The 12,535-nt window shown below is 40.4% G+C and overlaps 1 protein-coding gene across 7 annotated transcripts in view; it reads left to right on the top strand.

Moving 5' to 3' along the window:
* ULK4 (unc-51 like kinase 4) overlaps window positions 1–12,535 on the top strand; it is a 547,368-nt gene that overhangs the window by 304,926 nt on the left and 229,907 nt on the right. For 4 of the 7 annotated variants that reach the window (XM_057554846.1, XM_057554848.1, XM_057554844.1 and 1 more), the window contains one exon: window positions 8,563–8,668. The exons of the other annotated variants lie outside the window; for them this stretch is intronic. In XM_057554846.1, the coding sequence (XP_057410829.1) occupies window positions 8,563–8,668 (106 nt within the window). The remainder of the gene's footprint in view (window positions 1–8,562; window positions 8,669–12,535) is intronic. 7 annotated transcript variants of the gene reach the window in all.

Here is a 12,535-nt window from a genome sequence, read left to right as displayed (position 1 = left end):
ACTCTCAAGTGCCCTGTTTGTTAAATGTCCGCACACTGTGGCATTGGGCACACAAATTAGGTCAGCCTTGCTTATTGGGCTATGGATGAAGGAGTTAAAGATTTTCGTCATAATCTTAAAGTGCAGTAGGATCGCCTTGGGTGTCTTTGTAGGATAGCAGTGATGGCTTCTCCTGTGAGCTCAGCTTCCTTTCTCACCCATCAGCCCACACTAACACTGAGTGTCTCAATCATGTGGCTGTTGACTGTGGCGCTAGTATGTAATTTCATCCTTGGGGGTAGTATGCCCATTCTTCCCTTTCCTTAGTTGCCTAATACCCACATCTTGCTTCCCGGGTTGCATGTCTTACAGCAAATGATCTGTATTAAGGGCTCTTGTGAAGCCAGGAGTTCTCAGTGGTGGTGACACAGGGCTGGTCACATTGTAGCCGAAGACGGAGGGCAGCATTACAGTAGCGGCCCCAAATCAATATGTCTGTGCCTCTTTCCACCCCTGCCTCTGTATTCCTTTAAGTCCGTGGGTCCTCAGGTCATGTTGGCTAACCTGGGGTGTGCTGACTGGTGACCCTGACACCCCACCCTCCGCTCTCCTGCTCCATTAATGTGGTCACCAGGCAACGTCGCTTGGTGATTAGGGGCCCCTGCCATCCTACAGACTGAATCCCAGCTTCACAATCGAGGAGCTGGGTGATCCTGGGCAAGTGACACTTCATCTCACTAACCTCAATGTCCTTATCTGTAAAGAGGGGAGAACTGTAGTCACTTCAGGATTTTGGTGAGGATTCAATGAGATAGAATGCTTGGGGTAGAGGCCATGGCATACAGTACCTTACCAATATATTGTCAGCTCTGCCTTGTCCCGGCTCGGGCCCACGTGGCTGCTCTGCCTCAATCAGCACAGAAGCTGTAGGTGCCTGGGCCCCAGACCCTGTGCCAGAGACCCTGTTGCAGGTCATTAAAAGCTTCCTTCTCTCCTCACACCACTTTTCTTCCATGTGTTGGGGTGCCAGTGGTGTGGACTCCTTTCTTTATTAGTGAGCCATGGGGATTTAAAAAAAAAAAAAAAAAAAGACACCAGGATTTTCCCTAGGCTTCTGTTACAGTCCTTTCACCCTGGGGCTCAGGTAGACCTTTTCAGGGAGAGGGGTTGTCTTAGAGGAACATCTAATGAAGACACAGCCTTTAATCAGCATCACCCCTTCCCTCCAGCTCTGACCCAAGGTCTTTGAATCAAACTTGTGGTTCCCTTTCCTCTTTACATCAGTCTTCCAGGGGCCCAAGAAGAGCTCTTGTCCCACATGTTTACCCTGGTGGTTTCTCCCTTCATATAATTCTCTACTCTGACTTTGAAAGTAAATGTGATGTTTTTCAAAGCATAATTTATCCCGTGGGCTATGAATATGGCTGTGAACAGCAAGAACAAATCTTAATAAAGCTGCTAAGAGAAATGAAATAACTCAATTTGATAGAAAATAATAGAAGTATGCTTAATTCATATTTATACCTTCTCAACTACGCTTCGCCTGTCTTTAGCATTCTTTCTGGGGGAAGTTATGATCTAGGCCACAGCAATAACTGTCTAGGTTCCCCTAGAGAACCATGTTGTCATCTTGAGCAGGAACAATGACTCTGTTCCATGGTCTCCCTCCCTCATACTAGGTAAGAAGCATTTATACCTACAAGAAGGAAGAGGAAGTGAGTACAATTTTATAATATAATTTTAATAATGCCCCTACTTTATTTAGAACAAAGTTCAGTCTATGAATGGTCTGAAAATCAACAATAAAGAAAGTAAAACACAACAGTGTTTTGAATAATGGCTGGAAGAGAAAAGGAACCATGCCTCCCAGTCTGGTTGTAGGATTATTGGTCTCTATTCTCTGCATCAGATATGGTGCCCTGAGTGTTTCCAGTGATAAGGTTAGTGGGGGCTTTTGATAGAGTGTACCTTTATGCCCCTCTGCAGATTGAGTAGTGGGGCTGGCAGAGCCCTTCCTTCTGCAGTGATTCTGAAACCCCAGGCCAGGAGTCTCAGGACCTGGTTGGCTGGGGTATGGTCCTGGGTTCTTAGTGTTCAGGGGTAACGGAGGTTTGGAAACTTGGCTTTTGTACTTAAGGGAAATGCCCGCATCAACAGGTGGCTGTCACTCTGTGAGCACAAGGAAAAACCAGAGTATTGGCTTTGCAATGAGCCAAAAATGCTGCCAAGAGCACAGAAAAGGTGCATTTAATCATAAAAACATGTATATGGAAGGAACAATGGATTTATCTCCAGTAAAACTGACCTATATTCGCCGACAGACTGGCCTTTGAACCAGGAGTGGTATGTGTTATTTTACCACATGGGACCAAAAGAAGAGATGTGTTAGTGTCTTTCTTCTTCACAAGAATAGGTTTCCTGTGTATCGTTAGTTACTTTATCATGAGTAACATGTCATGTCATCTTGGTGCTTATTAATCACCCTTTCCTTCCAACCAACTGTAAGAATAATTAGATGAAATTGGTGGCAGCCCATTGCTTCCACATTAATATTCTTAAGCTGGTGTCAGTGAATTTTATATGGTTGAGGCTGTTCAGTTTGCCTTCTCCGTATCTATCGATTGCCCTTTTTGAGCAGAATGAAGGTGTTTTTATTAAGCTTGGATGCCAGTGAGAGTTATGTTACGGTGACCACAGTGCAAGGCACCGTCAGCATGTCGGGGAATCGCAGGTGTGGCGCTGGACGGGCTCGGCTGTCCCCCGGGACCGGCTGCCAGCCCCACAGCTGGTAAGTCTTCTGTTAGGCTCGTCTGATGTCTTTCCCGCACTTATACTTTCAGTGACCTTTTGTGTATCTATCTGTAAAGGTAAAACAGAGAAACTCACAGCCTAATAGCATCAAATATTAACATCCACTCTTAAGCCTGTGTTTCTAAAGAATATCAATTTTCAGCCAGTGGTATTTGGAAAGCAGACCTTTTGTCTTGTATTGAAGCTATAGATGGTAAGACTCATGAAATCAAGCGGCTCCTGTTGGTGGGATGTACACGTCTGTTAACTGCAGTTTCAGAGCCTGATGCCGCGCTGGTGTTTTGATGAGTTTTGGGAGCCACGTGTTCATCAAGCGAGTCCCTCTGTCTCTGCTGCACATCCCCACGCTGAGACCTGGGCTACTGGAGCCTCTACCGTCTAGACCATAGCTGGTCTTAAGGGCAGAGGAAAGACAGGACGGCGAAGCCCTCCCTGACCCTTAAAGCTTCTGCCCAGATGAGTGTGATTGGCCAAAGCAAGTCCAGTTATGGGCATCTCGAATTATGAGGGGGCAGGGAAGTGCCATCCTCCTGCATACCTAGGAGAGGGAAGTGGGAAATCGTGTACATTTGTAATGACTAACTCGAAGTCACAAATGTAGATTCTTGATTAAGACGGAAAGCTGGTTCCTTGAAAAGACCAATAAGATAGGCAAGGCTTTGGTGAGTCTGACCAATAAGAAAGAGGGAGGAGACAGGTAAAAGGTGATGTCAGTCGGTTCAGAGAAGACAGGTAAAGACAGGTGACTGCTGTGTATGCTTCTATTACAATACATTTGGAAACTTGGACATTATAGGTGATCTTCTTGGAAAATGGAAATAAAATTGGGTCAGTGTGTACATTCCTGAGTATAAGATGTTTTTCAAAAAAATACTTAAAGATCTACCGGTAAAAATACACTGAGCCCAGTTGTTTTTATTAGTGAGTTCTACCACATCACTCAGAAATAGATGCACAATAAATATTTGTGGAATAAAATGGATGGACAAAGCTAGCGTGAAACTGATACTAAAATCAGATGAGGATGTCACTCATAGGCCAATAACATTGAAGAACATTGATGCAACTACCCTAAAACAAACTAGCTAACAGAACCTGGCAGCATAAAGAGTAAATCCAAACCTGCTCAGACGCTGCCTTCCGAAGGAGGTTTGCCTTACGTGCCTTGTTTAAAACTGCAGCCTTCCCCTGCAGCACTCCCAAACCACTTTACCCTGTTCTGTTCTCCTGTAGTGTGTATTGTCTTTAATATTTACTATGTTGTCTTCCCTCTCTGCTTCAAGGTAAACTCCACAGGGCATCCGCAAGGGCAGGGCTTTTTCTTAAAAAAATTAATTAAAAAAATTTTTTTTGGTCTCTTTTATTCACTGACATAAGCCAAGTACCTAGAACAGTGGGCACTTAGTAAATATGTATTGCAAAAATGAGTTAATTCTAAGTGCAATATGGCATCCTGGATTGGATCCCAGAACAGAAAAGGATGTTAATGGAAAATGTGAAATTTGAATAAAGTCTGTAGTTTCACTATTAGTTTTGTATCAGTGTTAAGTCCCTAGTTTTGTTTTTTATTTTAAAGATTTATTTATTTATTATTTATTTATTTTATTTATTTTTGGCTGCATCAAGTCTTAGTTGCAGCACATGGGATCTTCGTTGAGGCATGCGGGCTCTTTTGTTGTGGTACGTGGGCTTCTGACTAGTTGTGGCGTGTGGGTTTTCTCTCCCTAGTTGTGGCATGCAGATTCCAGAGCGTGCAGGCTCTGTAGTTTTGCAGCACACAGGGTCTCTAGTTGAGGCGCGTGAGCTCAGTAGTTGTGGAGCATGGGCTTAGTTGCCCCGCAGCATGTGGAATCTTAGTTCCCTGACCAGGGATTGAACCTGCATCCCCTGCATTGGAAGGTGGATTCTTTTTTTTTTTTTTTCTTAAACGTTTTTATTGGAGTATAATTGCTTTACAATGGTGTGTTAGTTTCTGCTTTATAACAAAGTGTATCAGTTATATATATATATATATATGTATATATATATATATAATCTCCCCATATCTCTTCCCTCTTGCATCTCCCTCCCCTCCCACCCTCCCTATCCCACCCTTCTAGCTGGTCACAAAGCACCAAGCTGATTTCTCTGTGCTGTGCGACTGCTTCCCACTAGCTATCTATTTCACATTTGGTAGTGTATATATGTCCATGCCACTCTCTCACTTTGTCCCAGCTACCCTTCCCCCTCCCCGTGTCCTCAAGTCCATTCTCTAGTAGGTCTGCGTCTTTATTCCCATCTTGCCCCTAGGTTCTTCATGACCTTTTTTTTTTTTTTAGATTCCATATATATGTGTTAGCATACGGTATTTGTTTTTCTCTTTCTGACTTACTTCACTCTGTATGACAGACTCTAACTCCATCCACCTCACTACAAATAACTCAATTTTGTTTCTTTTTATGGCTGAGTAATATTCCATTGTATATATGTGCCACATCTTCTTTATCCATTCATCCGATGATGGACACTCAGGTTGCTTCCATGTCCTGGCTATTGTAAATAGAGCTGCAATGAACATTGTGGTACATGACTCTTTTTGAATTATGGTTTTCTCAGGGTATATGCCCAGTAGTGGGATTGCTGGGTCATATGGTAGTTCTATTTATAGTTTTTTAAGGAACCTCCATACTGTTCTCCATAGTGGCTGTATCAATTTACATTCCCACCAACAGTGCAAGAGGGTTCCCTTTTCTCCACACACTCTCCAGCATTTATTGTTTGTAGATTTTTTGATGATGGCCATTCTGACCGGTGTGGGATGATATCTCATTGTAGTTTTGATTTGCATTTCTCTAATGATTAATGATATTGAGCATTCTTTCATGTGTTTGTTGGCAATCTGTATATATTCTTTGGAGAAATGTCTATTTAGATCTTCTGCCCATTTTTGGATTGGGTTGTTTGTTTTTTTGATATTAAGCTGCATGAGCTGCTTGTAAATTTTGGAGATTAATCCTTTGTCAGTTGCTTCATTTGCAAATATTTTCTCGCATTCTGAGGGTTGTCTTTTGGTCTTGTTTATGGTTTCCTTTGCTGTGCAAAAGCTTTGAAGTTTCATTAGGTCCCATTTGTTTATTTTTGTTTTTATTTCCATTTCTCTAGGAGGTGGACCAAAAAGGATCGTGCTGTGATTTATGTCATAGAGTGTTCTTCCTATGTTTTCCTCTAAGAGTTTTATAGTGTCTGGCCTTACATTTAGGTCTTGAATCCATTTTGAGTTTATTTTTGTGTATGGTGTTAGGGAGTGTTCTAATTTCATTCTTTTACATGTAGCTGTCCAGTTTTCCCAGCACCACTTATTGAAGAGGCTGCCTTTTCTCCACTGTATATGCTTGCCTCCTTTATCAAAGATAAGGTGACCATATGTGCGTGGATTTATCTCTGGGGTTTCTATCCTGTTCCATTGATCCATATTTCTGTTTTTGTGCCACTACCATACTGTCTTGATTACTGTAGCTTTGTAGTATAGTTTGAAGTCCGAGAGCCTGATTCCTCCAGCTCCATTTTTCTTTCTCAAGATTGCTTTGGCTATTCGGGGTCTTTTGTGTTTCCATACAAAGTGTGAAATTTTTTATTCTAGTTCTGTGAAAAATGGAAGGCGGATTCTTTACCACTGGACCACCAGGGAAGTCCCAATCCCGAGTTTTGATCAGTGTATCTTGGTTGGGTATGCTGTTAACATAGGGAACATCTGGGTGAAGGGTATATGGAAACTCTCTACACCGTCTTTGCAACTCTTCTGTAAATCTAAAATTATTTCAAAAGAAAATTTTATTAAAACTAAATTAGTCCAAAGAATTCTAAGATGCTTCAGCATTTAAAAAGTAAAATAAAATTTCCACTCAAATGACACCTTCTCAATGAGTCCCACCCTGACCACACAATGTAAAATGATGGACAGCGTCACTGCTAAACTCCCAACCCTCCTTTCCTGCTCTGCTCTTTTCTTTTTCTACCATAGCGCTTGTTATCTTCTAACACACAGTCCAGTTTACTTATTTACTGTGCCTGTTTTTTTTTTTTTTAATATTTATTTATTTATTTGGCTGCTCCGGGTCTTATTTGCGGCATGCGGAATCTCTAGTTGGGGCATGCGGGATCTAGTTCCCTGACCAGAGATTGAACCCGGGCCCCCTGCTTTGGGAGTGCAGAGTCTTAACCACTTGACCACTAGGAAAGTCCCTGTGCCTGTTGTTTGTTGTCTATTTCCGTGAGGACAGGGAACCTTGTTTTGTTCCCTCAGGTGCCTAGAACAGTGCCTGGTACATAATAGCTCTTCATTAGTTATTTGTTGAGTGAATTAATAAATATGATATAACTTATGTTTAGATAACAGAGCAAACCATGTATTTCTGTGTGTATGTGAGAGAGAGAGAGAGAGAGAGAGAGAAAGGGAGGAAATGAATAGGAAAGGGTCTGGATGGAGTCTACTAAATTGATACACCCATAACTCTTTAGGATAGGACTTGTTATTAACAGAGTGACCAAGGGGCGGGGCCAGGGCTAGCGTGGGACAAGCTAGCCCCCTAGAAGCACTCACTTCCAGCAAGTGCTTGCATTGGCACAGACCTGAGAGCGAGTTTCTCCATTCTTTCTATACTGTATGCAGCTGGCTTGCCTCATCTAGTCCTGGAGCTTAAAGACTTTATTTTTATACTATTTGAAATTTTATAGTTTCAATCACAGTCAGTGCTAGTTGTTTAATTTTTTAAAAATTCAGAAGAGTGAAAAGGAAACAAAACTAAAGCAAGTTACTTTTTAAAATTTATTTTATTTATTTATTTTTGGCTGTGTTGGGTCTTCGTTGCTGTGCGTGGGCTTTCTCTAGTTGCAGCGAGCGGGGGCTGCTCTTCGTTGCAGTGCGTGTGCTTCTCATTGCTGTGGCTTCTCTTGTTGTGGAGCACGGGCTCTAGGCATGCGGGCTTCAGTAGTTGCGGGATGTGGGCTCAGTAGTTGTTGCTCGCGGGCTCTAGAGCGCAGGCTCAGTAGTTGTGGCGCACGGACTTAGTTGCTCCACAGCATGTGGGATCTTCCCGGACCAGGGCTCGAACCCGTGTCTCTTGCATTGGCAGGTGGATTCTCAACCACTGCGCCACCAGGGAAGCCCCAACTTATTTTTAAGATCCCTTAAAAGTTACAAAGAATTTATCTTTTGTGTCTTTACAATGAGAAATGAGGGCCAAAGTTACTCCCTGCTGTATGATGCAAAGTGTTAGGGAAAGCAAAATTCACTTTTTCAGGTCCCAAGTGTAGTTTATTACAATGAAGCAGTGATGCAGTAAGTCATATCCAACATAACCAGCATTGTGTAAGACTAAAGAAGGAGAATAGCAGTTTACTCTCCAAACTGCAGAAATATTTCTTTAAGAAGTTTTTCTTCTGTGATGTCAAAATCACTTTCAGGGGTGGTTTCCTAAGTTCCACGTACTTGATTTCTGATCTCTCTGACTCCTTTGGTGCCCTTTGAAAGCACAGAGGGCTGTGTGGTTGTCCCTCAGTGCATGGGCAGGGGACTGCATGCAGCAGTGCTGTGCTGAGCGATTGAGACTGCCTCCCGCTCACCTAACTCACTGATGGGGCCTTACCGCACAGGGGTCTGCTTCACCCAAGTGCAGAAAGATAATCATTCAACCTTGTAAAAGAATGAAGGGATGGAGGTCGTTTGATCATTTGTCTTTATTACGATGTAATGCTGTTTCTGTACTGTTATGATGGAACGGTGATCTGTTGCAGGAACATCAGGCGAACATTCTGGGTAACACCATGCAAAGTGTGGTTGCATTGCTCAACAATCTGGTCACCTGCAAAGATTTGAATATGAAGCTACTTTATGAACAAGGTAAATGCTTCTTAGACTTCATCTTTGATTATGCTGAACTTTGCCTATTTGTAAGTTTCCTCATCTTAGAGAGTCAAGAAGTACTATTTAAAGTTGATCAATCAAAATAGATGTTTAAAGGTGTACAAATAATGATAACATCACCAGCAGAAATGGAAAGTGTCGTTAGATTGTGATAGATTCTCTGAGTTAATTCATTCTCCTTCATGGCACAAAATCAATACAAACTCCTTACAGATGAGAAAGAAGTAGAGTGTAAGCAGAGTATTTAGACTTATTTCTGCCTATCAAAATGAAAGCCTATATGGTCAAAAGCACCTTGGAAAATGAGACTGGATGAGTTACACTTTACACTTTATGCATATCTGTAATATTAAAATGAAAAACTTTTTAAAAATTAATTAATTTTATTTATTTATTTATTTATTTATTTATGGCTGTGTTGAGTCTTCGCTTCCGTGTGAGGGCCTTCTCCAGCTGCGGCAAGCGGGGGCCACTCCTCATTGCCGTGCGCGGGCCTCTCACCATCGCGGCCTCTCTTGTTGGGGAGCACAGGCTCCAGACGCGCAGGCTCAGTAGTTGTGGCTCACGGGACCAGCCGCTCCGTGGCATGTGGGATCCTCCGAGACTGGGGCTTGAACCCGTGTCCCCTGCATTGGCAGGCAGACTCTCAACCACTGTGCCACCAGGGAAGCCCTAAAATGAAAAACTTTTTAATGACTTCATTTTTTTAGAATAGTTTTAGGTTTAAAACCAAATTGAGAGGGAGGTACATAGATTTCCCATAAAACCCCTGCCTCCCACATGTGCATAGCCTACGCCATTGTCCACATCACTCACCAAAGTGGTATGTTCTTTACTAACGATAGACCAACATTGACATCCTAGTCACCCAAAGTCCTTAGTTTACAATAGGGTTCACTCTTGGTGTTGTACATTCTATGTGTTTGGACAAATGTATGACATATATCCATCATCACAATATTATACGGTGTCTTTCCTTTCATCGCCCTAAAAATCCTCTGTGCTCTGCCTATTCACACTCCTGCCTTCCGCAACCTCTGATCTTTTTATTGTCTTCCTAGTGTTGCCTTTTCCAGAATGTCATAAAGTTAGAACCACACAGTAGGTAGTCTTTTCAGATTGGCTTCTTTCACTTAGTAATGTTTATTTAAGGTTTCTCCATGTCTTTTCATGGTTTGATAGCTCATTTCTTTTTAGCGCTGAATAATTCTCCATTGTCTGGATGTACCACAGTTTATTAATCCATTCACCTAACGAAGGACATCTTGGTTGCTTCCAGGTTTTGGCAGTTCTGAATAAAGCTGCTGTAAATATCCGTGTGCAGCTTTTTGTGTGGACTTAAGTTTTGAACTCCTTTAGGTAAATACCGAGAAGTGCAATTGCTAATCATACACTAACTGTTTAATTTTGTAAGGAACTGCTAAATTGTCTTCCAAAATGGCTGTACCGTTTTGCATTCCCACAGTGAATGAGAGTTCCTGTTCCTCAGTATCCTTGCCAGCAGTTTGTGTTGTCAGTATTCTGGATTTCGGACATTCTGTTAGGTGTGTAGTGGTAGCTCGTTGTTTTAATTTGCCTTTCCCTGATGGTATATGATGTGGAGCATTTTCTCATATTCTTGTTTTCCATCTGTATATCTTCTCTGGTGATCTCTGCTAAGATCTTTAACCTAATTTTTAATTGGGTTATTTGTTTTCTTACTGTTGGGTTTCAGGAATTCTTTGTATATTTTGAACAAGTGTCCTTTATCAGATCTGTCTTTTGCAAATATTTTCACCCAATTTTGTGGCTTGTCTTTTGATTCTCTTGGTATTGTCTTCTGCAGAGCAGAAGTTTTCAGTTTTAATTAAGTCCAGCTTATCAGTTATTTCTTTTATGGATTTTGTCTGTGGTGTTGTATCTCAAAAGTCATCACTATACTCAACGTCATCTTGTTATGTTATCCTCTAGGAGTTTTATAGTTTTGAATTTTTTACAATTAGGTCTGGTCCATTTTGAGTTAATTTTTGTGAAAGGTATAAGGTAGGTTTTATGTGTGTGTGTGTGTGTGTGTGTGTGTGTGTATGTGTATGTTGCTGTCTAGTTCTAGCACCATTTGTTGAAGGGACTGTCTTTGCTCCATTGTATTGCCTTTACTCTTTTGCCAATGATCTTTTAACTATATTTATGTGAGTCTGTTTCTGGGCTGTCTGTTCTGTTCCATTAATCTATTTGCTTATTCTTTCACCAGTACCACACTGTCTTTGATGTCTGTAGCTTTATAGTAAGTCTTGAAGTCGGGTAGCATCAGTCATTCAACTTTGTTCTCCTCAATATTGTGTTGGCTGTTCTGGGTCTTTGCCTTTTCATATAATCTTTAGAATCAGTTTGTTGATACTAATAAAATAACTTGCTTGGACTTTGATTGGGATTGCATTGATTCTATAGATCAAGTTGGGAATATTGTTGCATTTTAAACATAACGTTTACTACTTTTATATTAATAAAATATTTCATTTGAATGTTCATAAAAATAAGACTTGAATGAGATCAATCAGTGGATAAGATCATTAAGTCCCTGTTCTGATTTTTTCCCCCAAGAATTTAGAGTTTTGTTTCTATGTGGTCATTATATTTAAATGTTGGCAGTATTTTTTTCCTCCCCTAAGAAAAATGTGCATTCCCAGCAGTAATAAATATTGCCAACAGTTGAGGGATTTTAGTGCATAGAAATATTTATTCTTTTATACAGCAGCATCCTATTCTGTTGTATGGGTATGTCAGAATAGACCAGTACTCTAATGGATATGGGTAATCTCCCATCTTTTGCTATTACAGATAGTTTTGCAATGAATAACCTTATGCATGCATACCTTCACACGGGAGCAGGACTATCTATAGGGTAAATTCCTGGGGTTAGAATAGCTGGATCAAGGGGTATATGCATCTGTAATTTCCATAGATATTGACAAGGTGTTGTAAGTAACATGCCAATTTGTACTTCCATCAAGTCACATGAGATTGGTTGTCTTCGGACCTATGAGTATGTTATGTTTTCCCATTTGTTTGATTTTGTTTCTTTATAGTTTTCCTTATATAGGCCATATGCATTTCTTGTTGTTTGTCTCTTCCCAGGTTTCTTCCCATCCTTTTTTGCTTGCTATTAGAAATAAGGAATTTTCTGCCAATATAGTTTTCAATTATTTTTTTTTTTAGTATGTGTTTGAAAGTTTTTGATTTCTATTTATTAACTTTGTTCCTAGGTTAATTCTCTTATTACTTTCCATAGTAATGGTTTCTAAATGATTCTGTTTACTTTCTGGTTATATAACAATAACCATTAGTAACCATCTTTCTTTTCAACTTTTATAGTTCTACTTTTTCTCTCTTGTCCAATTGCAAGATTCAAAGAGAATGAGATAGAGGATACCTTGGTATTACCTCAGAATCTTTTTTTCTGTTTAAGGAAGTACCTATCTATTTAAATTTTATCTTTTGTAATCAAGAATAAATAATGACTTTTGTCAAATGCTTTCTTGGCATCTCTGGAAATGAGCAAATGATTTTTCCTTGGATCTATTCACGTAACAGATTATATTTAATAGATTACCTAATATTAAATAATCCTAGCATTTGAGTCAGTAACCATACTTAATTGTGATATAATATTCTTTAATTGTGCTACTTAAATTCTTTGTTAATCTTTTATTCAGGATTTTCCATTGCTACTCATAAGTGGGATTGGTCTGTAGTTTTGTTTCCTGTTTCTTTCTTTTTTAAAAATACAGTTTTTTGCTAGATTTTGCTGTCATTGCTATAGTCTTCTTCTTTTTTTTTTTTTAAAGGAAGTTTTCTCTCTTCTTT

The sequence above is a fragment of the Balaenoptera acutorostrata genome, chromosome 10 (assembly GCF_949987535.1).
Source record: "Balaenoptera acutorostrata chromosome 10, mBalAcu1.1, whole genome shotgun sequence".
NCBI lineage: Eukaryota > Metazoa > Chordata > Mammalia > Artiodactyla > Balaenopteridae > Balaenoptera > Balaenoptera acutorostrata.
This window is presented reverse-complemented; position numbering and strand designations above follow the sequence as displayed.